General features: G+C 43.9%; 1 protein-coding gene across 1 annotated transcript in view; it reads left to right on the top strand.

Annotated features, from left to right (window-relative positions):
* The window catches only part of LOC126241430 (scoloptoxin SSD14-like), a 127,320-nt gene that overhangs the window by 15,832 nt on the left and 86,061 nt on the right, over nt 1-25,427 (top strand). The window contains exons 2-3 of the mRNA XM_049948005.1: nt 16,336-16,524; nt 17,290-17,510. Coding sequence (XP_049803962.1) covers nt 16,349-16,524; nt 17,290-17,510 — 397 coding nt within the window. The 5' untranslated portion in view covers nt 16,336-16,348. The remainder of the gene's footprint in view (nt 1-16,335; nt 16,525-17,289; nt 17,511-25,427) is intronic.

Genomic DNA, 25,427 nt, shown 5'->3' with positions numbered 1-25,427 from the left:
AAACAACGACATGTGGAGTTCTGTAATGTCGTTCTTGGCAAGATGGAGGATGATGGTTTTCTTCCACACTTACCGGGTTAGTGTTTAGTGGCGAGGCAACTTTCCATTTAAATGGAAGGGTGAACCGTCATAATGTGAGAATATGGGATACAGAACAACCACATGAAATTGTAGAACATGAGAGGGACTCTCCAAAATTTAATGTGTTTTGTACAGTTTAATGGGAAAAGGTGTATGGTCCATTTTTCTTTTCCGAGAACAGTTACAGGAAACACATATCTGAATATGCTTGAGAACTTTCTTTTCCCACAGTTGGAGACTGATTCGAACGACTTAATTTACCAACAGCATGGGGCACTGCCACACTGGCATCTGGAAGTGCGGGAATTTTTGAATTAAAGTATTACTGGGCTCCACGGTCACCGGATCTGACTATATGTGATTGTTTCTTGTGGGTGCTTCTAAAATATTTTGTTAATGTGCCTCCGTTACCAACAACAGTGAATGAACTGAGACATCGCATAGCAGCAACTGTGGATGCTGTAACTCAATAGATCCTCACTGCAGTGTGGGAACAATTTCAATACCGCATTGAGACATGCCATGTATCTCAACAGGGGCGTATTGAACACCTTTGAAAAGGTATGAAAAAACTATTTGAGTTTACCGTTCATCAAAAAACAATTCATTGCATATGTTTATTACACTACTGGCCATTAAAATTGATACACCACGAAGATGACGTGCTACAGACGCGAAATTTAACCGACAAGAAGAAGATGCTGTGATATGCAAATGATTAGCTTTTCAGAGCATTCACACAAGGTTGGCGCCGATGGCGACACCTACAACGTGTTGACATGAGGAAAGTTTCCAACCGATTTCTCATACACAAACAGCAGTTGACCAGCGTTGCCTGGTGAAACGTTGTTGTGATGCCTCGTGTAAGGAGGAGAAGTGCGTACCATCGCGTTTCCGACTTTGATAAAGGTCGGATTGTAGCCTATCGCGATTGCGGTTTATCGTATCGCGACATTGCTGCTCGCGTTGGTCGAGATCCAATGACTGTTAGCAGAATATGGAATCGGTGGGTACAGGAGGGTAATACGGAACGCTGTGCTGGATCCCAACGGCCTCGTATTACTAGCGGTCGAGATGACAGGCATCTTATCCGCATGGCAGTAACGGATCGTGCAGCCACGTTTCGATCCCTGAGTCAACAGATGGGGACGTTTGCGACAACAACCATCTGCACGAACAGTTTTTACGATGTTTCCAGCAGCATGGACTATCAGCTCGGAGACCATCGATCCGGTTACCCTTGACGCTACATCACAGACAGGAGCGCCTGCGATGGTGTACTCAACGACAAACCTGGGTGCACGAATGGCAAAACGACATTTTTTCGGATGAATCCAGGTTCTGTTTACAGCATCATGATGGTCGCATCCGTGTTTGGCGACATCGCGGTGATCGCACATTGGAAGCGTGTATTCGTCATCGCCGTACTGGCGTACCACCCGGCGTGATGGTATGGGGTGCCATTGGTTAAACGTCACGGTCGCCTCTTGTTAGCATTGACGGCACTTTGAACAGTGGACGTTACATTTCAGATGTGTTACGACCCGTGGCTCTACCCTTCATTCGATCCCTGCGAAACACTACATTTCAGCAGGATAATGCGCGACCGCATGTTGCAGGTCCTGTACGGGCCTTTCTAGATACAGAAAATGTTTGACTGCTACCCTGGCCAGCACATTCTCCAGATCTCTCACCAATTGAAAACGTCTGGTCAATGGTGGCCGAGCAACTGGCTCGTCACAATACGCCGGTCCCTACTCTTGATGAACTGTGGTATCGTGTTGAAGCTGCATGGGCAGCTGTACCTGTACACGCCATCCAAGCTCTGTTTGACTCAATGCCCAGGCGTATCAAGGCCGTTATTACGGTCAGAGGTGGTTGTTCTGGGTACTGATTTCTCAGGATCTATGCACCCAAATTACGTGAAAATGTAATCACATGTCAGTTCTAGTATAATATATTTGTCCAACGAATACCCGTTTATCATCTGCATTTCTTCTTGGTGTAGCAATTTTAATGGCCAGTAGTGGAGATTCAGAAATAGAGACGTGCCAAATCAGATGATTCTTTTTGATACACCATATATATGCAATAGTATTAAATCTGGTATGGCATTTGACGTCAGCAGCACAGTATAAAAAAAGACATTAACAGTTCAGGAGGTCAAGGGTGTTACACAGTATATAGGCAGTTGGCTCTGTGCAGTTTTAGTACGTGCGTACGTTCCTTTAGTGCAGATAGGAAACTGACACCATTAGTTACAATGAACGTTGTGTACGTAGAACACGATTGTCACAATTCCACGCAGAAAGCAGTTATCTTGTGATGAAAAAGCAAAGTGTGGTGTCACCGCCAGACACCACACTTGCTAGGTGGTAGCTTTAAATCGGCCGCGGTCCATTAGTACATGTCGGACCCGCGTGTCGCCACTGTCAGTGATCGCAGACCGAGCGCCACCACACGACAGGTCTCGAGAGACGGACTAGCACTCGCCCCAGTTGTACGGACGACTTAGCTAGCGACAACACTGACAAAGCCTCGCTTATTTGCAGAGAATATATTTAGAAGAGCCTTCAGCTAAGTCAATGGCTACGACCTAGCAAGGCGCCATAGCAATTGATAGTCATCGTATGAAGCATGTCTCATCAAGAACGATGTATACAAATGATGGATTAAAGTTAAGTATTCCAGAAGCTACGTACTTTTCTTTATAGCATTCATTACGTATCCTGTTCCAGACCTCACGCCATCCTGCGTGAGCTTATAGCGTGCATTTCGGCCTTCTCTGGCAATATAACAAGTGGCGACAAGGCTTAAAAGAGGATTTCGCGTTCGTATTGCTCTAATTTACTTGTCATGGCTTCGCCACGATCTCCAGTTGTACTGTCCGAATTTTATCGCTTGCAGAATCAGCAGACGCAGGCGTTATTGGATGCCCTTGGACAGCTCGTTCAGGGTCAACGTGCAATGCAAAACGATGCGGCAGCTGCCGCTTCACCGCTACCGCAGCCACAACATGCTGTTGCACCCCCGTTCCGGCCATTTGACCCGGCAATGGAAAGCTGGACAGAGTGGTCACGCCAATTTGGATTCCATCTCGCCGCCTACAGAATTCAAGGTAACAAGCGGCAGCCTTTTTTATTGGCCTGTGTAGGTGTGTCCACCTACCGTGTGATAGTGAAATTATTTCCCCGACGCGACATAGCAACTCTATCCTACGAAGAAATTTTGTCGGCGTTAGATGCCTATTTCAAAGAATCAGTTAATGTAGTTGCAAACGTATGGCCGGTCAAACTAATCGGGAGTGGGTTGCAACTTTGCAAGGCCTTACAAGGGATTGTGCTTTTGAGTGTGAATGTGGACTCCCTTATTCAGATACAATGGTATGTGATGCAATAGCACAGAACGTTTCTGATGTTCGTATACGGGAACAGATTTTGAAACTAGTTAATCCCTCCCTTCAGCAAGTGATAGACATATTGGATAGGCAAGACACACTTGACTTTTCTCAGGAATCATTTGAACATTCGCCAGCCGTGTGTCACGTTAACCGGCCCGCCGGGCGCGCTGCACGGAACGATAAACGGCCCTCGCGCCCGTCCGCGCAGCTGCCGCCGCGCTCTCAACCAGGTGTGCCGCGTAAGCATGCAAAAGCAGTTCTAAAATCATGTCCGAGGTGTGCCACTAGACATTCGCGTGACAATTGCCCATCACGCCAAGCTATTTGCTTTTACTGTAACATGAAAGGACATGTTCAAAGTGTTTGCCAGAAAAAGCTCAGATCAGACAATCACAACCATTCCAGGCCCTTTGCTTCGCGCCGGAATCGAACCACGACTAATCAGGCTCGTGGACCTTCGCCCATGGACATTCATGTAGTTAATTCCACTCCGTCCAGTGCCACTTTCTCTAGCAGTGACTGTGTTCGTCCCACAAAAAGTGTGCGTCGACGTCGCCGGAAATCCCGTCAGGTCGCAAGTTCTTCTGTACCAGTATCAGTTCAAATTGCACGGGAAAGTCGCTCTTGTCGTCAGCAGGGCAATAAACTTTTTGTAGACTTGGACCTTGAAGGTAAAGTGATCCCATTCCAGCTCGATACCGGAGCTGCAGTTTCCTTGATCAATCACGACACGTACAAACAACTGGGCATACCTCCGTTGCGTGCCGCACAGGTTCAGTTAACTAGCTATTCAGGTCAGGATATTCCTGTGTTAGGACGGTGCACCCTTCTTGCAACATACAAGGGACAAACAAAACTTGTGTCATTTTACGTTCTTCGTTCTTCTACTGCAGTGAACTTGTTTGGTTTAGATTTATTTCAGTTGTTTAACTTGTCTATAGTCAATCAGGTCCTATCAGTGAATCAGACTGTGCCTTCAGCCAGTGTTTCTAGTCTATGTGAAGAATTTGCAGACATTTTTGCACCGGGCCTTGGTTGCGCTAAGAACTATGAAGCACATTTGGAACTGAAAGTAAACGCGCAACCGAAATTTTTCAGAGCGCGCAATGTTCCCCATGCATTGCGTGAGGAGGTCGCAAGAACATTACACGATTTAGAATCACAAGGTGTCATTGAACGTGTGCAGGCTTCTCTCTGGGCATCACCCTTAGTAATATTGCCAAAACCTTCCGGAAAATTGAGACTTTGCGTGGACTTCAAGGCAACAGTGAATCCGCAACTAGTGATTGCATCTTTTCCTCTACCCCGCCCGGAAGATCTTTTTGATAAACTGTGCCCGGGTAAATACTTTTCGAAGTTGGACCTAGCAGATGCGTACTTGCAAATACCAGTGGACGAAGAATCCCAGCGCGTCTTGGTGGTTAACACGCATCTTGGTTTGTATCGCTTCAAAAGACTGCCATTCGGGTGTGCATCCGCCCCTGCATTGTTTCAGCAATATTTACAAACTGTTTGTGCGTCGGTCCCTACTGCTGCGAACTATCTGGACGATATTGTGATCTCCGGAAAGACGGCAGACGAACATTTAGCAAATCTAAGAACATTATTTCAGGTCTTGCGACAAAATGGTCTTCGCTTGCGGAAGGACAAATGTGTGTTTTTTGCTCGTGACTTACCATATCTGGGACATGTCATAAATGCACAAGGCATACATCCGAGTCCAGAGCACCTCCGTGCCATACACGACTTGCCTTCGCCGCAGAATTTGCAGCAGCTACAGAGTGTGTTGGGAAAAATTAACTATTATCGTAACTTTCTCCCGCATGCCTCTTCCATTTCAGCTCCGCTTCATCGCTTACGCCGTAAAGGTGTTCCGTTCGTCTGGACGACGGAATGCGAACGCGCCTTTCGCCAGTTGAAATCGGCGTTGCTTTCTAATACTTGCCTTACGCCATTCGATCCCCAGAAACCCCTTTTGTTGATGGTAGATGCATCGGATTTCGGGATCGGTGCTGTGCTTGCGCACAAAGATGGCTCGCATGATCGCCCTATTGCCTTTTCGTCCAAATTGCTCTCGTCAGCGCAAAGAAATTATTCACAAATCGAGAAAGACGCTTTGGCTCTCGTGTTTGGTGTTACAAAGTTTCACGATTTCTTATATGGTCGTCACTTTACCATCATCACAGACCACAAACCTTTGACATCGCTTTTTCATCCGAACAAGCCTGTACCTCCACGTACAGTGCAGAAATTCATTCGCTGGTCTATTTTCCTCTCGCAGTACCGCTACGATATCTTGTATCGGTCCACTGCTAAGCACGGAAACGCCGATGCGTTGTCCCGTTTGCCTGTTGCTGAGGATAAAGCATTCGATTCTTCCGAATTTGCTCGCATGTTCATTGATGCCCAAACCGATAACGTGGTCGAATCGTTTCCGATTGATTTTCGTCGTGTAGCTACAGCCACAGCTGCTGACCCTGTCCTTGCTACCATTCTGCGTTTTGTTGCTATGCAATGGCCCTTGTCAAAGTCGCGGATCGAGGATCCATTGGTTCGCCGATTTTTTGCTCACAAGGAGAGACTTTTTGTACGACGTGGTGTTTTGTTGTTGCGTTCTGATAATGATCAGTCCCGAATCGTGGTCCCACGTTCGTTACAGTCCTCTGTCTTACGGCTTCTCCACCAAGGACATTGGGGTATAGAGCGAACGAAACAACTTGCTCGTCAGCACTGTACTTGGTTCGGAATCGATGCAGCGATTACGAATATGTGCTCTTCTTGCATGGCGTGTGCCGAACAACAATCCGCACCGCCGCGGCAATTCTTTGCATGGCCGAAAGCCACTTCCGCTTGGCAACGATTGCACATCGATTTTGCTGGTCCCTTCTGGAATGCTCGATGGTTGGTTGTGGTCGATTCTTTCAGTAATTTTCCTTTTGTTGTCCGGATGTCTTCCACGACGTCTTCTGCCACCATCCAAGCGTTATCCGCTATTTTTTGCATTGAAGGTCTTCCATAGACTATTGTTTCCGACAATGGCCCACAATTCATGTCTGCAGAATTTCAGTCATTCTGCACGGCCAATGGTATTCAACATCTGACATCCGCGCCGTTTTCGCCTCAGTCAAACGGTGCCGCTGAACGATTGGTCTGGCCTTTCAAGTCGCAGATGTTGAAGTTGAAAGAGTCGCATTCTCAGGAGGACGCGTTGTTGCTCTTTTTGTCTTCGTATCGCTCTCAGCCCCGAGATGGTCGCTCGCCAGCTGAGTTACTACACGGTCGTCCTCATCGAACCTTGATGTCTTTGCTGCATCCGCCGCATCAGGTTCCTGTGCTGCGGCAGACGCCTGCTTTTGCTCCTGGCGACGTTGTCTTCTATCGCAACTATCGAGGTTCACGGCGTTGGCTCGCAGGGCGCATTCTTCGCTGCCTCGGCCGCGCTATGGATCTGGTTTTGGGGGCCTCTGGTGAGGTGCATCGGCATCTCAATCAGCTGCGCCTCTGTCGTCGCCTGGGTTCTGCCGCTTCCCGTCTGCTTTCAGCGACGGTGCCGTCCGGTCAGCGCCCTGGGGACCCATCTACTGGCTCGCCTCATCCCCAGGTGTTACCGATGCTGCCTTCCATTTTGCCACATGGCGACGCGCCGCCGCCGCCGCCTGTTCTCCCGCCGGCGCCGCCCGCAGTGGACGCGTCGCTGCAACCGCCTGGCGCCTCCCTGGGTCACGCGCCGCCGATCGCTTCCCGTGACCAGATGTCCTCCGCCATGGAACTCTTGCTCGCTCCGGACCAGATGTCGTCTTCGCCCGCCGGGTGCCCCGACCGCATGGAGGTCGACCCTTCGGCCCCTCCTGTATCTCTACGGGCGCATACACCGCATGTTGACGTGCACCCTGGACTAGGTTTTCAGGCGTTTCCTAGTTCCCCTCGGACCGAATGGCCGGGTGCGGGTGGCACAGCCTCGCCTGTTGTTAGGCTCCCCGCCTCATCGCATACGTCAACATGGGGTCCTCCCCACGGCGGGCGGAAGCCTTATAACACGACCGTTCGCCGATTTGCGGGGGAGGAATGTGGTGTCACCGCCAGACACCACACTTGCTAGGTGGTAGCTTTAAATCGGCCGCGGTCCATTAGTACATGTCGGACCCGCGTGTCGCCACGGTCAGTGATCGCAGACCGAGCGCCACCACACGACAGGTCTCGAGAGACGGACTAGCACTCGCCCCAGTTGTATGGACGACTTAGCTAGCGACAACACTGACGAAGCCTCGCTTATTTGCAGAGAATATATTTAGAATAGCCTTCAGCTAAGTCAATGGCTACGACCTAGCAAGGCGCCATAGCAATTGATAGTTATCGTATGAAGCATGTCTCATCAAGAACGGTGTATACAAATGATGGATTAAAGTTAAGTATTCCAGAAGCTACGTACTTTTCTTTATAGCATTCATTACGTATCCTGTTCCAGACCTCACGCCATCCTGCGTGAGCTTATAGCGTGCATTTCGGTCTTCTCTAGCTATACAACACAAAGATTTGTCATACAAGGAAAGATAACTCTCTAATCGTCAAATTGGCAAAAAGATGAACTGTTCAAGTACAGTGATTGATAATTTCGTTCGACTGGGCGCACAATGTGGACAGAACGGAAGATATAGGCAAAGTGGAAAATCGTGTAAGGCGCAGAAAGGATTACTTTTGCGGAAAGCGAGGGCCACAGAACGTTATTCTTCTCAACTTGTTGCTGATTTACAGTTGTCAGTAACTGTCAGACGTGTACGACAAATTTTGTCACGTGACAAACAGCTTTCGATCAAGAAACTACTGCAGACTCACTTTAACACCCAACCATAAACAGGCTAGACTAGAGTTTGCTGAAAAACATACGCCATGGACTTCAAGATGGGATAAAGTGATAGTCAGTGATGAGAAGGAGTTTAATTTAGATGCGGAGGCTCGATTTCAATATAGAATAAGATAAGAATGACGAGAAATTTTGGTGGTGGAAGTGTTATGATTTGGCAGCCTTCTGTGCTAAAGGTGAATGACACATTGCTTGGCTGAAAACTTAATGAACTCTAACATGTACACTGAGATGCTAGATACAGAATTGATTAGAATGCATGAGGACCTAGGGGACTAAAGTGTAATGTTTCAACAAGATGTTGCACTGTGTATGGTTCTGCTTGAACCAAAAACCCTGACCTGCTCGTAGCTGGGATTTGAACTCCGTGGAATATCTTTTTGGAATACTTACAATGAGTGTTTATCGCAATGGAAGGCAATCTGAGGCCGTATGGGAGCTCAAGAGAACAACACGAGAAGAATGGGAGACTGTTCCACTGTAAGATCCACAAATCTTAACAAAACCAATACCAAGGAGAACTTTTTAGGTAATTAGGAAGAACGGAGGCTGGACAAAGTGTGAAGGTTGCCCAGAAAGTGATGCGCCGCGTTTTTTTCTAAATCTCAAATAATGCTAGGTATGTGAAACGTTACGTATGTGTTATTTCAAGTCCCCTGAGTGAGAGCGCCAAGTTTCCGTCACTTCCGACAGATAGCGTAGCTGCAGGACAGTTTCAACATGGCATCTGTAGGTGATGTACGTTAAGGTGCGTTTACATTGAGCTCAGAACATGTTTTTGTTCGGAACATTGTGTGCAACTTGTTCCCTCAGCATGCTGGCAACATTGTTCGTTGTTCGCATTCCCGTTTACACTAGGAACCAACATTTCTACATATTCTCATAGTCTGCTGCGGTGAACTGATAGGTTACTTTGTGTATTTACATCGAGAGATACGCTATGTCAAGTGAAGAGGAAGAATTAATGACATTTGGTGCTGCATTAATAATACTTAACGAAATTAACAGACGAAGAAAGGAGAGATTTAATTTTTTTGTCCATGTCACTGCTGTTGGTGCCAAGCGCCACAGCAACTTTTTGTAATGAATCATGTTTGATTTTAGCATTTTTGTAACATGCGCAACGTACATTCCACTGGCACTCCTCTGCCTCATAGAGCGACATCAGCTGGAAAATTTTGTCTCGTGACCACTCCATTTCAAATAAAAATGAAGGGACATAAAACAAACGCACCACTACACTCCACCAAAACAAACACCAAAACACTCACTCAGAGCAAACGAACACTAGCGATGCGTAGCGGAATTTAATGGCCGGCCGCTGGTGGCCGAGCGGTTCTGGCGCTACAGTCTGGAACCGCGCGACCGCTACGGTCGCAGGTTCGAATCCTGCCTCGGGCATGGATGTTTGTGTTGTCCTTAGGTTAGTTAGGTTTAAGTAGTTCTAAGTTCTAGGGGACTTATGACCTCAGCAGTTGAGTCCCATAGTGCTCAGAACCATTTGAACCATTTTGGAATTTAATGGTAGCAGGCCACGAACAATGTTTCTTTGATCTCTACCTACACAGCCGTGGAACATTGATTTTGTGTTGTCAACATGTTGCCAACATGTTGAGATCATCGGTAGTCCATTACTAGCCACGAACAATGTTGCGAACTCAGCGAAAACGCGCCTTTACAAAGAACGTGGCGCCATTGAATTTCTCACTGCAGAGGAAGAAACTGTGGGGAATATTCACAAACACTTGTGGAAAGGCTATGGAGCATCTGCTGTCGACAGAAGTACAGTTGGTCGCTGGGCACAGAGGGTGAGGTCATCCACAAGGCGTTTCGGCGTAGCTGCACGATTTGCAGCCGTTGGGGAGACCATCCACGGCTGTCACACCTGACATGACACAGTGAGCTTCCACTTCTTTGGGCCCTTGAAGAATTCCATTCGTGGAAGACATTTTGAGGATGATGAGGAGGTGATTGACCCAGTGGAGCACTGGCTCCACCACTGAGGACAAGGATTGGTAACGACAGGGCGTACACGACCTTGTTTCGCGCTGGAGAAAGGCCGTAGAACGGGATGGAGACTATGTGGAAAAATTGGGCGTGTAGATAAAACACCATTCTTTTGTGTGTGTAATTCTCATTATATTCATTTAACAATAGTCGAACAAAAAAATGGTTCAAATGGCTCTGAGCACTATGGGACTTAACATCTTTGGTCATCAGTCCCCTAGAACTTAGAACTACTTAAACCTAACTAACCTAAGGACATCACACACATTTATGCCCAAGGCAGGATTCGAATCTGCGACCGTAGTGAAGGGAAAAAAAAATGCTGTGGATTTCGTTCTGGACAACCCTCATACTAACAGCAGAATAACACAACATTGAGTGCATTTATGCTAATTTCCATCCAGGAAATGCAAACGCCTTATTCAGTTACTCGTGTTATGAAAGAAACTTTGTAATTCCATCATGATTGTTTATGTCTTATATACACTCCTGGAAATGGAAAAAAGAACACATTGACACCGGTGTGTCAGACCCACCATACTTGCTCCGGACACTGCGAGAGGGCTGTACAAGCAATGATCACACGCACGGCACAGCGGACACACCAGGAACCGCGGTGTTGGCCGTCGAATGGCGCTAGCTGCGCAGCATTTGTGCACCGCCGCCGCCAGTGTCAGCCAGTTTTCCATGGCATACGGAGCTCCATCGCAGTCTTTAACACTGGTAGCATGCCGCGACAGCGTGGACGTGAACCGTATGTGCAGTTGACGGACTTTGAGCGAGGGCGTATAGTGGGCATGCGGGAGGCCGGGGGGACGTACCGCCGAATTGCTCAACACGTGGGGCGTGAGGTCTCCGCAGTACATCGATGTTGTCGCCAGTGGTCGGCGGAAGGTGCACGTGCCCGTCGACCTGGGACCGGACCGCAGCGACGCACGGATGCACGCCAAGACCGTAAGATCCTACGCAGTGCCGTAGGGGACCGCACCGCCACTTCCCAGCAAATTAGGGACACTGTTGCTCCTGGGGTATCGGCGAGGACCATTCGCAACCGTCTCCATGAAGCTGGGCTACGGTCCCGCACACCGTTAGGCCGTCTTCCGCTCACGCCCCAACATCGTGCAGCCCGCCTCCAGTGGTGTCGCGACAAGTGTGAATGGAGGGACGAATGGAGACGTGTCGTCTTCAGCGATGAGAATCGCTTCTGCCTTGGTACCAATGATGGTCGTATGCGTGTTTGGCGCCGTGCAGGTGAGCGCCACAATCAGGACTGCATACGACCGAGGCACACAGGGCCAACACCCGGCATCATGGTGTGGGGAGCGATCTCCTACACTGGCCGTACACCACTGGTGATCGTCGAGGGGACACTGAATAGTGCACGGTACATCCAAACCGTCATCGAACCCATCGTTCTACCATTCCTAGACCGGCAAGGGAACTTGCTGTTCCAACAGGACAATGCACGTCCGCATGTATCCCGTGCCACCCAACGTGCTCTAGAAGGTGTAAGTCAACTACCCTGGCCAGCAAGATCTCCGGATCTGTCCCCCATTGAGCATGTTTGGGACTGGATGAAGCGTCGTCTCACGCGGTCTGCACGTCCAGCACGAACGCTGGTCCAACTGAGGCGCCAGGTGGAAATGGCATGGCAAGCCGTTCCACAGGACTACATCCAGCATCTCTACGATCGTCTTCATGGGAGAATAGCAGCCTGCATTGCTGCGAAAGGTGGATATACACTGTACTAGTGCCGACATTGTGCATGCTCTGTTGCCTGTGTCTATGTGCCTGTGGTTCTGTCAGTGTGATCATGTGATGTATCTGACCCCAGGAATGTGTCAATAAAGTTTCCCCTTCCTGGGACAATGAATTCACGGTGTTCTTATTTCAATTTCCAGGAGTGTATATCTGCTACTTTCATAGTAAATTAGATACATGTATGGCTCAGACATTGTAATATTATTTTCGTGGAATCCTGCATTTATACTGATTTCCACCACCGTGTAAGCGGAGCAGAGACGAAGGGAGAATCTTCTCAGCAGTGGTATGGGCCGCAAATGGGAGAATCTACTGATAAACAGGAACTAGACAAAAGTATGGAAACACTGAGAGAAATGCGTCCTTGAACATAAATGCAGCAGCTAGCCAAGCCTGCAGGTTCCGCTGTTATATTTGATCACGAACAACGCCTGTGCAATGTGTTCAACATGTTGCGTGTATTAGTCGCGGTTAGAACCAGTGTTCTGTGTAGTTGGGAGTGCATTATGTCGGAGCGAATTCGCACGTGGGCAAATTGTTGGTCCTCGTATGGTGGGGGCTTCTGTTACCAAGGCAGCCGAAGTGATTGGTGTTTCGAGAAGCAACCTGTCGAAGACTTCTACCGCATGTAGGGAAAGCGGAAATGCAGCATCCGTTAAATAAGGTATTACACGAAACACCTACTATGTACAAGTTAGGTGTAGACGACCTGCCGCCAATAGGCAGAATGGGTGAAGCTGATTTGAGTCGCTTGGGCTGAAACTGCGTTTTCAGCAGATGGTTTATCCGTCGGGGAGAATCGGATCAGTTCTGTTCCGCCGTGGATCTGCGCATGCGCAGTAGAAGAGGTGCACCTCTACGTGTGTGTGCATTTAAAGCGGGCTTTCCGTTTGTTATTGTTTCCACGTGTGCTCAGCAGACGATCATTACATGAGCTGTTGGGGGTACTTTTGGCTATTGTGCGAGATATTTACACGTTTTTGCAGTGAGAAATTTTGTATAAATACAGAATAAAACAAACGAAAACTCTTTTTTTGTGTTGCCATTGAGAAAAGCTGTGTAGCGCATCTATTGAAATTGTGTCATCACAAAAACGGAATGAAACAAAGCAAGTATAATGGTGCTTATAGAGGCATACAGCAAAGAAAGGTGTCTACATGTTCCTTTAGACACGCTGGACCATAATGAGATACGTCTGCAAACATTTCATTCTGAGTTTATATGTTTTACGTAAATGAGCATATAATTTTATTCTTGATATGCGTACGTCTCATCTTAGTTGGTGAAAGTACCTTATGTGTTTGATTTGATCGCATCTTTTATATTATTTCAGCATGCCATGAGGGATAGTTCTGAGAGAATAACCGCAAGAGTCACAATAGTTGTGCCGGCCGCGACTAGTGAGAACTGTAAAAGCCTTTCTGCACCTTAATTGCGATCGCACTATTGTGAAATAGCGTTTCTCATTGCTGTATCACTTGCGCGAATCCCGTCACATACAGTCGACAAGGCACATCCATTCTGGCGAAGTTTCTAAATTCCTGTGGATCTTCGGGCCTCATCTCCTTCATTAAAAGCTACTACACTGACGGAAAAAAGTCGGAACGTCAAGAAGGTGAAGTGTGACGTAACCGAATGTTGACAGGCATGTTTCTACAACTAAAAGATGAGATCTACTCATATTTCGCGCGAGTCGCATAAGAGTAGCGCCCCAATGAGGTTGCAGATCAGGTACGCTTTGAATACAGACTATAACAGTTGTGAGCGAAGTTTCTAAATTCCTGTGGATCTTCGGGCCTCATCTCCTTCATTAAAATCTGCTACACTGACGGAAAAAAGTCGGAACGTCAAGAAGGTGAAGTGTGACGTAACCGAATGTTGACAGGCATGTTTCTACAACTAAAAGATGAGATCTACTCATATTTCGCGCGAGTCGCATAAGAGTAGCGCCCCAATGAGGTTGCATATCAGGTACGCTTTGAATACAGACTATAACAGCTGTGAGCGTTGGTTAACTTCGAAACTGGATGTGGCCAGTTGATGTTCATCTACGTCTACGTGATTTCTCTGCTATTCACAATAAAGTGCCTAGCAAAGGGTTCAACGAACCACCTTCAAGCTGTCTAACGTTCCACTCTCGAACCGCCCGCGCGAAAAACGAGCACTTAAATTTTTTTGTGCGAGCCCTGGTTTCTCTTATTTTATCGTGATGTAGGTGGGTGCCAACAGAATGTTTTCGCAATCGGAGGAGGAAACTGGTGACTGAAATTTCATGATAAGATCCCGTCGCAACGAAAAACGCCTTTGCTTTAATGATTGCCACTCCAATCCAAGTATCATGTCTGTGACACTATCTCCCCTATTTCGCGATAATACAAAATGAGCTGCCTTTCTTTAAACTTTTTCGATGTCAACCGTCAGTCCCACCTGATGCGGATCCCACACCGCACAGCAATACTCCAGAATAGGGCGGACAAGCGTGGTGTAAGCAGTCTCTTTAGTAGACTTGTTGCACGTTCTAAGTGTTCTGCCAATGAATCGCAGTCTTTGATTTGCTCTACCCACAAAATTATCTATGTGGTCGTTCCAATTTAGGTTATTTGTAATTCAGTTCAATTCAGCCTCTTTATTCATCCGTTAACAATATGCATTGTATGGGTGTTGTAATCCTTAAGTATTTAGTTGAATTCACAGCCTTCAGATTTGTGTGACTTACCGCGTTATCGAAATTTAGCGGATTTCTTTTAGTACTCATGTGAATAACTTCACACTTCTTTTGATTCAAGGTCAATTGCCACTTTTCGCACCACCCAGATATCTTATCTAAATCATTTTGCAATTCGTTTTGGTCATCTGATGACTTTACAAGACTGTAAATGACAGCAACCTGAACAATAGATGGCCTACAACACTTCCTTGGTGAACGCCGGATATTACTTCTGTCTTACTCGATCACTTTCCGTCTGTTACTACGAACTGTGACCTTTCTGACGGGAAATCACGAAGCCGCAGCTTGGCCGATATTCCATAGGCATGAGAAGAATTGGAATTTTTATGTCTTTAAGTAATCAAGTCAAATTTGGTCATTAATTGATCTTTGAATCGATGTGTAATAGATGTGAGATGTGATTTAAAATATAAATTCCTTTAGTTTTTGCACACTAATAAACGTTTAAATAAAGTTATAATCCAGTCTACTTCTCCTCTGAACATAAATACGAAAACTGTGGAGAAGTTTGAGAACAGCACTCACAATGGGGCTGCATTTTTACTAGTGCAGTGATTTACAGGGCAGTGAACAATTAACTTTAAATTAAGCCCACTGATAATCTTTTAACATGTAGAGCTAAAGAGTTGCTAAATCCCAATAAGAATGGAAGAAAATACACAAAACAAGAGTTCCATTAAGGCAACACAAAAACCTGTGGTAATTTTTTTTGTTTCCAAGAACGTTTTGAGTTTAATTATAGCTTTTAGTAGACTCGAAAACGGAGTTAATTTAAGTTAAATATAGATAATATATAGGGCTACTCCTCTTTAAGGAAAAACTGGATGTAATACAATATATTAGGTAGAATATCTGCTGCAGTAACTGAATCACAAACGGCAGTTTACTACAAATGACTCATAGATTACGTAAAGGACAATGGTAGCTTCCAAAAATTCTTTAAAACACTCATTTATTTGCATTGATACACAATGAAATTCAGGGGCGTTGTATTCTTTGGCAGTAACTGTGAATCACAAATGCTGATTTGCTATAAAATAGATTACATATCAAAAACAGAAAACACTTGTACTGCTAACTTAAGAAAATATAGTATCATATTCATCCAAAAATTCTCAAAAATAAACTATTTCTCACATAATTATACAATGAAATTGGAGAACAGTTTTTCTGCCTACTATTCTCAAAATTTTTAAAAGAGCACAATTAAGTTATTGATGTGATCAATCATAGATTATGCAGAAGCAACATGAACAGTAAACTATGCGAATCTAGAACTCCAAATTGGCACACGAATGTTGTACATGCGGTCTCACACAAAGGCAACATATTGAATTATTGGAAGAATGAGAATAAATGTTCTGAAACTCATAACATTGTTGATGAACAACATCATGGCAAAGATGGAATTTTATTTACTGCATACTTCAGTTTCAATGGTACTGATTCTTGACATTGTCTTTACTGAAAGAAATTCCTCTTTCAATTTATTCTTAGATTACCGGTACACATGAAGAAGGCATTCATCAGCCTAGCGCTGGTTGCTGTTCTGGTGCAGCTGGCTGATGCTCTGCAAACTCAACACAGTGATGGTTTGAAATCGCTGCCACCCTCAGACTCCATCATGGGCATCTATAATGAAGCAGCCGTCACCACCAATGGGTATCTATGTGCAGGTATTGGAAGGTGGGTCTGTAGCTAACAAATCTAGTTCTAAAATGTTAAATTATGTCTCTTACACCCACAAGATGAACAGAATATGATACTGTATTCAAAAATTGTGACACATGCTATAGTGCAACAAATTCTTTATTACGCAGGAAGTACAGATACACTGTAATCACTTAATACTTCACAATTCCAGTTCACAATGGTCATTATAAATTGCAGAACACACCAAAAGAATAACTCAGATTGTCCATGGTCAAGCCAATCCACCAATAATTCATATAACACCAATCAAAAATCTAGTCCAATTGCAGCCTGCAAGCAGTCAGGTGACAAAAGTAAGCTGTAAGTGCGGTAGAGACTTTAGTACAGCATGATTCAAAGTGTCTTGCAGCAGCTCATTGGCCCAGCAGCCAGGGCAATGTGATGGCCACTGGCTCATTTAACTGTGCCACACAAGTCATTCATAGTGGATACCGCAGAGTATTGATCTCACCGTCAGATACCAGAGATATATTACTAATTAAACTCAGACCACAACAGATGGAAACAGTAAATGGCTATTTCAGATCGAATACCTTTTGGTTTTTTTGTGTCTGCAGCTTTGCCCAATTTTTATAACCAAGTTAACTTCTTCATTCTTAACTACTCAACAGAGCATAACAAGAAGACTTTGCTTTTGTTCTATGACAATGCTCATTTAAACTATGTCTTTGACTGTTTATTTGCTACAGTAACTTGTAAAACTAGTATTAAAAATTGTGCATCTGTGTGTCTTTTCAGTGATATATTGCAGAAGGGAGGCAATGCTGTTGAGGCTGCAATAGCTGCACTCTTCTGCGAGGGAGTGATCTTTCTGCAGAGCATGGGAATAGGGGGCGGTTTCCTCATGACAATTTACTCTCGAGAGAACCAGACTGCAGTGACATTAAACGCACGTGAAACAGCACCTGCAAGTTCCTATACAGACATGTTCCATGGAAATTCTACACTTTCTCAATACGGTAAGCCTCTTCTAAGGATTTCAACTTGTTTATAGCTGCCATTTCAGCACATCCTTTCATGTTATGTATTAATCAATTATTTGCAAGTGTAAGTGGTCAGATGTTGTTGACTGAAACCTTTGCAACATTCCCCTTTCCTGTTTTTACTGTGTTCAACCTGTCTTGAAGTCTCATATCTTGAGACTAGCAGCAGCTGGGCTAGGCATTACCACCCCATGCATAGCTTGGCATTAACACCACAACATAAATAGTTGCATTTAGAGTAATGCCACTAGTACAGCTATTTCATCAGCTTTTACTGTAACACGTTTGCTTCATTTCCTTTTGCCCGTCTGTGCACTGTCATTAGACATAAAGTCATTCACAACCTTGTAAAATAACAAACAAGAGAAAGCTTTCTCTGGAAAATGCCCAGTGTACAAGGCAATAGCAGCCTCTGCGTTTCTCCTACATTCTTCACAAATCAGGCTGTATTTCAGATTTTTCTTATGTGGTTGCAACAGTCATTGTCCACTTGCACATCTTTTCTCCAAGTGATAGGTAGGTGTGTAGGAAATAACACAGTGCAAGTATTGTAATGTTTAGAGACACTGTCTGTTATACATCTGCATGATACATGAACTCTGGTCACAGTGTATTTCCAGTTATGATACATCGTAGTTCATTACGTTGCCATGGCGGTATGTTAGGTAGACCCCTGTTCAATATGTTAGAGGAATACAACAATGCAAATGGGGTTTCCAACTAGATGTTATGAAATACTGGCCTTTCCTACACTCACAATGTGGAGATGGCGTCCCACATGCCATTGGATATTGAAGGGCCATTGAGTAGCATGTTGTAAATTATGATTGTGTACCTTTTTCTGTTCCTCCAATTACAGCGCCATCTATGATGAAATGAAGAGAATGCCTCAAACAAAATGTATGTAGATTTTTCCATAGAACTGTAATCTGCAATAAAAAATGGGGTTCCCATTGAAGAGTTCTAAGTTGTCCCCACCTCCTACACATGGGATGGAGTGGGGGGTTGTGTGTGGTATCACTGGATGTCCTCTTCCAAAACAAACAAATATGAATTATAACTTTTTTTATCCAATGTGTAGTTTTCTGGATATTTCAGAGTCTTCAGTTAAAATCAACACCCTGTATATTAAGAACAATAAGGGACCCAAGACTGAACCCTGTGGGACCCATTCTTTATACCTTAGAGAACCCTGCTGAGTTTTGCAGACTAACTGTACTGTTTTTTTAAACTTCTACATCATTCCAGTTAAATATGAATTAAACAAGTATGAATTAAACCATTTGTGCACTGTCCCACTCATACCACAATACTTACACCTACCTAGGAAAATTTCATGATTCACACAGTCAAAAGCCTTTGAGAGATCACAAAAAATCCCAATGGGTGATATTCAGTTATTCAGAGGGTTTAATATTTAATCTGTGGAGGCATATATAGCATTTTATGTTGAAAAGCCTTCCTGAAGACCAAATTGACATTTTGTTAGTACTACGTTTTTACAAATATGTAAAGCTACTCTCTTGTATACAACAATATAAGAGAAGGAAAGTTAAGAGCAATAAGGGACCCAAGACTGAACCCTGCAGGACCTGTTCTTTATACCTTAGAGTCGCAACAGGCACAATAAAAAGATTCACACAATCATAGGTTTCGGCCATTAAGGCCTTTGTCAGCAGTAGACACACACACACACACACACACACACACACACACACACACTTACGCAAGCACAACTTGCACACATATCTGCAATCTATGAGACTGCAGATGTGTGTGCAAGTTGCACTTGCGTGAGTGTGTGTGTGTGCGTGTGTGTCTGTGTGTCTACTGCTGACAAAGGCCTTATTGGCCGGAAGCTATGATTGTGTGAATCTTTTTGTTGTGCCTGTTGCGACTCACCACCTCTGCTATATGGTGAGTAGCAACTTTCCTTCTCTTGTATTGTTACATTCCATCCTGGATTTTCCATTGTTTGATACTCTTGTGTACATTATGTTTTCAACAATTCTGGATAAAGCTGTCAGAAGTGAGATTGGGTGGGAGTTGTTATTCCCCTTTTTATGCAATGGTTTAACAATAGCATATTTCAGTCTATCCAGAAAAATGTCCTGTTTCAGTGAGCAGCTACATATGTGGCTGAGAATCCTTTTATCTGTTGGGAACAAGCTTTTAGTACTCTGTTGGAAATGCTGTTAATTCTATGCGAGCTTTTACTTTTGAGTGAATTTATTGTTTTCCTAATGTCATTATGAGAGGTGGGTTGAATTTTAATTTCATTAAATAGCCTAGGTATTGCCTCTCCCATATACAGCCTTGCAGTTTATAATGAACAGCTGGATCTCATTTTTTTAGAACACTTGAAAAATGATTATTAAAAATATTTTGTACTTCTGACTTTTGGTTAACAAACTTTTCATTGAGTTTGATAGAAATATGATCTTCCTGTGCTCAGTGTTGCCCCGTTTCCCTTTTAATAATATTTCAGATTGTTGTAACTGTATTATCAGAGGTGCTAATGTCAGACATAATGCACATACTTCTCCACTTTTTAATAATGTTTCTTAAGACAGTGCAGTAGTTTTTATAATGTTTGACTGTTTCTGGATCAGTACTCCTTCCAGCGGTAAGATACATTTCACTTTTCTGTTTATATTTTTATCCATTTGCTAAGCCATGGCCTTTAGATGGTTTCTTACAATTATGTTCACTGTTTTCAAATATACTCACAAAGATATCAGTAAATAAGTTAAATTTTAAATTAACATCAGTTTCCTGGTACGCCTCGTCCCAGTCTAACTATTGCAAGCTTTCTGTAAAATTTTCAACTGTTAAATCATTAACTGAATGCACTATTTAGGAGTACTGTTTTGCATTACTGTATGGAGCTATGTCACATACTGTAACTAGCTGTGCATAATGATCAGAAAACTCATTCTTAACAGGTAAAATTTTCATTTGATTAAATTTATCTTGATCTATAAAAACATTATATGTTGTTGTTGTTGTGGTCTTCAGTCCTGAGACTGGTTTGATGCAGCTCTCCATGCTACTCTATCCTCTGCAAGCTTCTTCATCTCCCAGTACCTACTGCAACCTACATCCTTCTGAATCTGCTTAGTGTATTCATCTCTTGGTCTCCCTCTACGATTTTTACCCTCCACACTGCCCTCCAATACTAAATTGGTGATCCCTTGATGCCTCAGAACATGTCCTACCAACCGATCCCTTCTTCTGGTCAAGTTGTGCCACAAACTCCTCTTCTCCCCAATCCTATTCAGTACCTCCTCATTAGTTATGTGATCTACCCATCTAATCTTCAGCATTCTTCTGTAGCACCACATTTCGAAAGCTTCTATTCTCTTCTTGTCCAAACTATTTACTGTCCATGTTTCACTTCCATACATGGCTACACTCCATACAAATACTTTCAGAAATGACTTCCTGACACTTAAATCTATATTCAATGTTAACAAATTTCTCTTCTTCAGAAACGCTTTCCTTGCCATTGCCAGTCTACATTTTATATCCTCTCTACTTCTACCATCATCAGTTATTTTGCTCCCCAAATAGCAAAACTCCTTTATTACTTTAAGTGTCTCATTTCCTAATCTAATACCCTCAACATCACCCGACTTAATTCGACTACATTCCATTATCCTCGTTTTGCTTTTGTTGATGTTCATCTTATATCCTCCCTTCAAGACACCATCCATTCCGTTCATCTGCTCTTCCAAGTCCTTTGCTGTCTCTGACAGAATTACAATGTCATCGGCGAACCTCAAGGTTTTTATTTCTTCTCCATGGATTTTAATACCTATTCCGAATTTTTCTTTTGTTTCCTTTACTGCTTGCTCAATATGCAGATTGAATAACATTGGGGAGAGGCTACAACCCTGTCTTACTCCCTTCCCAACCACTGCTTCCCTTTCATGTCCCTCGACTCTTATAACTGCCATCTGGTTTCTGTACAAATTGTAAATAGCCTTTCGCTCCCTGTATTTTACCCCTGCCACCTTTAGAATTTGAAAGAGAGTATTCCAGTCAACATTGTCAAAAGCTTTCTCTAAATCTACAAATGCTAGAAACGTAGGTTTGCCTTTCCTTAATCTTTCTTCTAAGATAAGTCGTAAGGTCAGTATTGCCTCACGTGTTCCAGTATTTCTACGGAATCCAAACTGATCTTCCCCGAGGTTGGCTTCTACTAGTTTTTCCATTCGTCTGTAAAGAATTCATGTTAGTATTTTGCAGCTGTGGCTTATTAAACTGATTGTTCGGTAATTCTCACATCTGTCAACACCTGCTTTCTTTGGGATTGGAATTATTATATTCTTCTTGAAGTCTGAGGGTATTTCGCCTGTTTCATACATCTTGCTCACCAGATGGTAGAGTTTTGTCAGGACTGGCTCTCCCAAGGCCGTCAGTAGTTCCAATGGAATGTTGTCTACTCCGGGGGCCTTGTTTCGACTCAGGTCTTTCAGTGCTCTGTCAAACTCTTCACGCAGTATTGTATCTCCTACTTCATCTTCATCTACATCCTCTTCCATTTCCATAATATTGTCCTCAAGTACATCGCTCTTGTATAGACCCTCTATATACTCCTTCCACCTTTCTGCTTTCCCCTCTTTGCTTAGAACTGGGTTTCCATCTGAGCTCTTGATATTAATAGAAGTGGCTCTCTTTTCCCCAAAGGTCTCTTTAATTTTCCTGTAGGCAGTATCTATCTTACCCCTAGTGAGAGTAGCCTCTACATCCTTACATTTGTCCTCCAGCCATCCCTGCTTAGCCATTTTGCTCTTCCTGTCGATCTCATTTTTGAGACGTTTGTATTCCTTTCTGCCTGCTTCATTTACTGCATTTTTATATTTTCTCCTTTCATCAATTAAATTCAATATTTCTTCTGTTACCCAAGGATTTCTACTAGCCCTCGTCTTTTTACCTACTTGATCCTCTGCTGCCTTTACTACTTCGTCCCTCAGAGCTACCCATTTGTCTTCTACTGTATTTCTTTCCCCCATTCCTGTCAATTGTTCCCTTATGCTGTCCCTGAAACTCTGTACAACCTCTGGTTTAGTCAGTTTATCCAGGTCCCATCTCCTTAAATTCCCACCTTTTTGCAACTTCTTCAGTTTTAATCTACATTTCATAACCAATAGATTGTGGTCAGAGTCCACATCTGCCCCTCGAAATGTCCTACAATTTAAAACCTGGTTCCTAAATCTCTGTCTTACCATTATATAATCTATCTGATACCTTTTAGTATCTCCAGGGTTCTTCCATGTATACAACCTTCTATCATGATTCTTAAACCAAGTGTTAGCTATGATTAAGTTGTGCTCCGTGCAAAATTCTACCAGGCGGCTTCCTCTTTCATTTCTTAGCCCCAATCCATATTCACCTACTACGTTTCCTTCTCTCCCTTTTCCTACACTCGAATTCCAGTCACCCATGACTATTAAATTTTCGTCTCCCTTCACTATCTGAATAATTTCTTTTATTTCATCATACATTTCTTCAATTTCTTCGTCAGTTGGCATATAAACTTGTACTACTGTAGTAGGTGTGGGCTTCGTATCTATCTTGGCCACAATAGTGCGTTCACTAAGCTGTTTGTAGTAGCTTACCTGCGTTCCTATTTTCCTATTCATTATTAAACCTACTCCTGCATTACCCCTATTTGACTTTGTGTTTATAACCCTGTAGTCACCTGACCAGAGGTCTTGTTCCTCCTGCCACCGAACTTCACTAATTCCCACTATATCTAACTTTAACCTATCCATTTCCCTTTTCAAATTTTCTAACCTACCTGCCCGATTAAGGGACCTGACATTCCACACTCCGATTCGTAGAACGCCAGTTTTCTTTCTCCTGATAACGACATCCTCTTGAGTAGTCCCCGCCCGGAGATCCGAATGGGGGACTATTTTACCTCCGGAATATTTTACCCAAGAGGACGCCATCATCATTTAATCATACAGTAAAGCTGCATGCCCTCGGGAAAAATTACGGCCGTAGTTTCCCCTTGCTTTCAGCCGTTTGCAGTACCAGCACAGCAAGGCCGTTTTGGTTATTGTTACAAGGCCAGATCAGTCAATCATCCAGACTGTTGCCCTTGCAACTACTGAAAAGGCTGCTGCCCCTCTTCAGGAACCACACGTTTGTCTGGCCTCTCAACAGATACCCCTCCGTTGTGGTTGTACCTACGGTACGGCTATCTGTATCGCTGAGGCACGCAAGCCTCCCCACCAACGGCAAGGTCCATGGTTCATGGGGGGGAACATTATCTATTAGTGTGTAATCTACTACTCGAGTAGGAAAATCAATAACAGATGTCAACTTGAAAGAACCAAGTAATACTTTAAGGTCATTCATTCTATCAGACTCTTTCAGGAAATCTACATTGAAATCCCCCACAAACTATAATTTGCTTCCCTCTGTCTGTCAGACAGCACAACAAAGAATCCATGTTTTCCAGAAATAGCTAAAAATTTCGCAATAGGGACCTACACATAGCTACAGCTACAGAGTACCATTGTTTAGTTTAAGCTCACAGGTACATGCTTCTGTATGTTGCTCTACACAACTTTTTTAATTTCTAACGTTTTTACACTATGATGAATTTTTATATGGTAACTCCTCATCTCTCCATAGTTTCTCTATTTACATATGCTGGAGGCTTATATCCACCTACATTTACCTTTTCCATAACTATGACTATATGATGTTCAGGCAAGCATATTACATCTATTCCAACCTCAGTTTCTAAGTATCCTAAATGAACAAGAAGCTCATCTACTTTGGTTTCTAATCCCCTGATATTCTGAAGCAAATACTAACATTATTTTTCTCTGTACTTTTACAAGAATCTTGTGATGTTTTAACTTCTCTAGTACCTGTCTGTCTGAACTTCTCATTAAGCTTAATTTCATTCAATGTTGAATCATTGGACACTGATCTTAGCCTAAAGAAGAGGTACTCTCATGAGTTTCACTGGTCCTCCCTCCCCCCCCCCCCCCCTTAATGATTTTGCTGTCAGCCTGGCCAATGTACCTTTCCCTTTCTCCCTTTCCTCTTGTGATGCAGGCCATGCCTTATGAAATTCTATCTGCCAATAGCATCAACACGAACCAAACCCATGCCTGACAAAGTAGCTGCCCAAAATAGCTATAACTCCATATTACCCCTCTTGACAGAGAGGATCAATTGGGTCTGATCATAGCACATGAAAGCAGGAACCAAGTCAACATTTGTGTGGTTTGTTGCAGATGCTACATTTACCAGGTCACACTCAGTATTGCAGCCTTGATCCCTGTCAACACTGTTTCCTGCTCCACCAACTATCACAACATGCTCCTGCTTTGCGAAACCCTTGCACAATGATCCTGCATTTTCTGTCACTTGGCTCAGAAATCTATGAGATATTCTGATTCATCCGTGTGCCACACCTACTTCCAAAGCCTTGCCACATGGGTGTGGAAGATCCAGATCCAAGACCTCTCTATGCAATCAGACAGCACAGCTTAATCTAATTCAGTCACAAGCATTTGCTACTGTATCAGAGGAAGAACCACATGTGCAAGCATTCATGTCATATACCAGCTCTGGAGCAACTTTTTCATGGCCTTTAATTTGCACATGACCACTAACCCTATTAAACTGCTGTCCACACAGATGAATAGACACCACTAAGTGGGTTTGACTACTTTTACCATAGGAATAGTCACCAACTTTTAGGATATGGAAGTCAGTAGATTAACATATTTTGCATATTATCATTCAATGATGTCTTGTGGGATAATATTTTGGAGGAACTAGTCACACAGGAAAAACTTCGTTGCAGGAAAGAAAGTAATTAGAATTACGTATGGGGTTCCCATGGACACAGCTTGAAGT

This window comes from Schistocerca nitens, chromosome 1, assembly GCF_023898315.1.
Source record: "Schistocerca nitens isolate TAMUIC-IGC-003100 chromosome 1, iqSchNite1.1, whole genome shotgun sequence".
NCBI lineage: Eukaryota > Metazoa > Arthropoda > Insecta > Orthoptera > Acrididae > Schistocerca > Schistocerca nitens.
The sequence above is the reverse complement of the archived record's forward strand: the minus strand, read 5'-3'. Positions and strand labels throughout refer to the sequence as shown.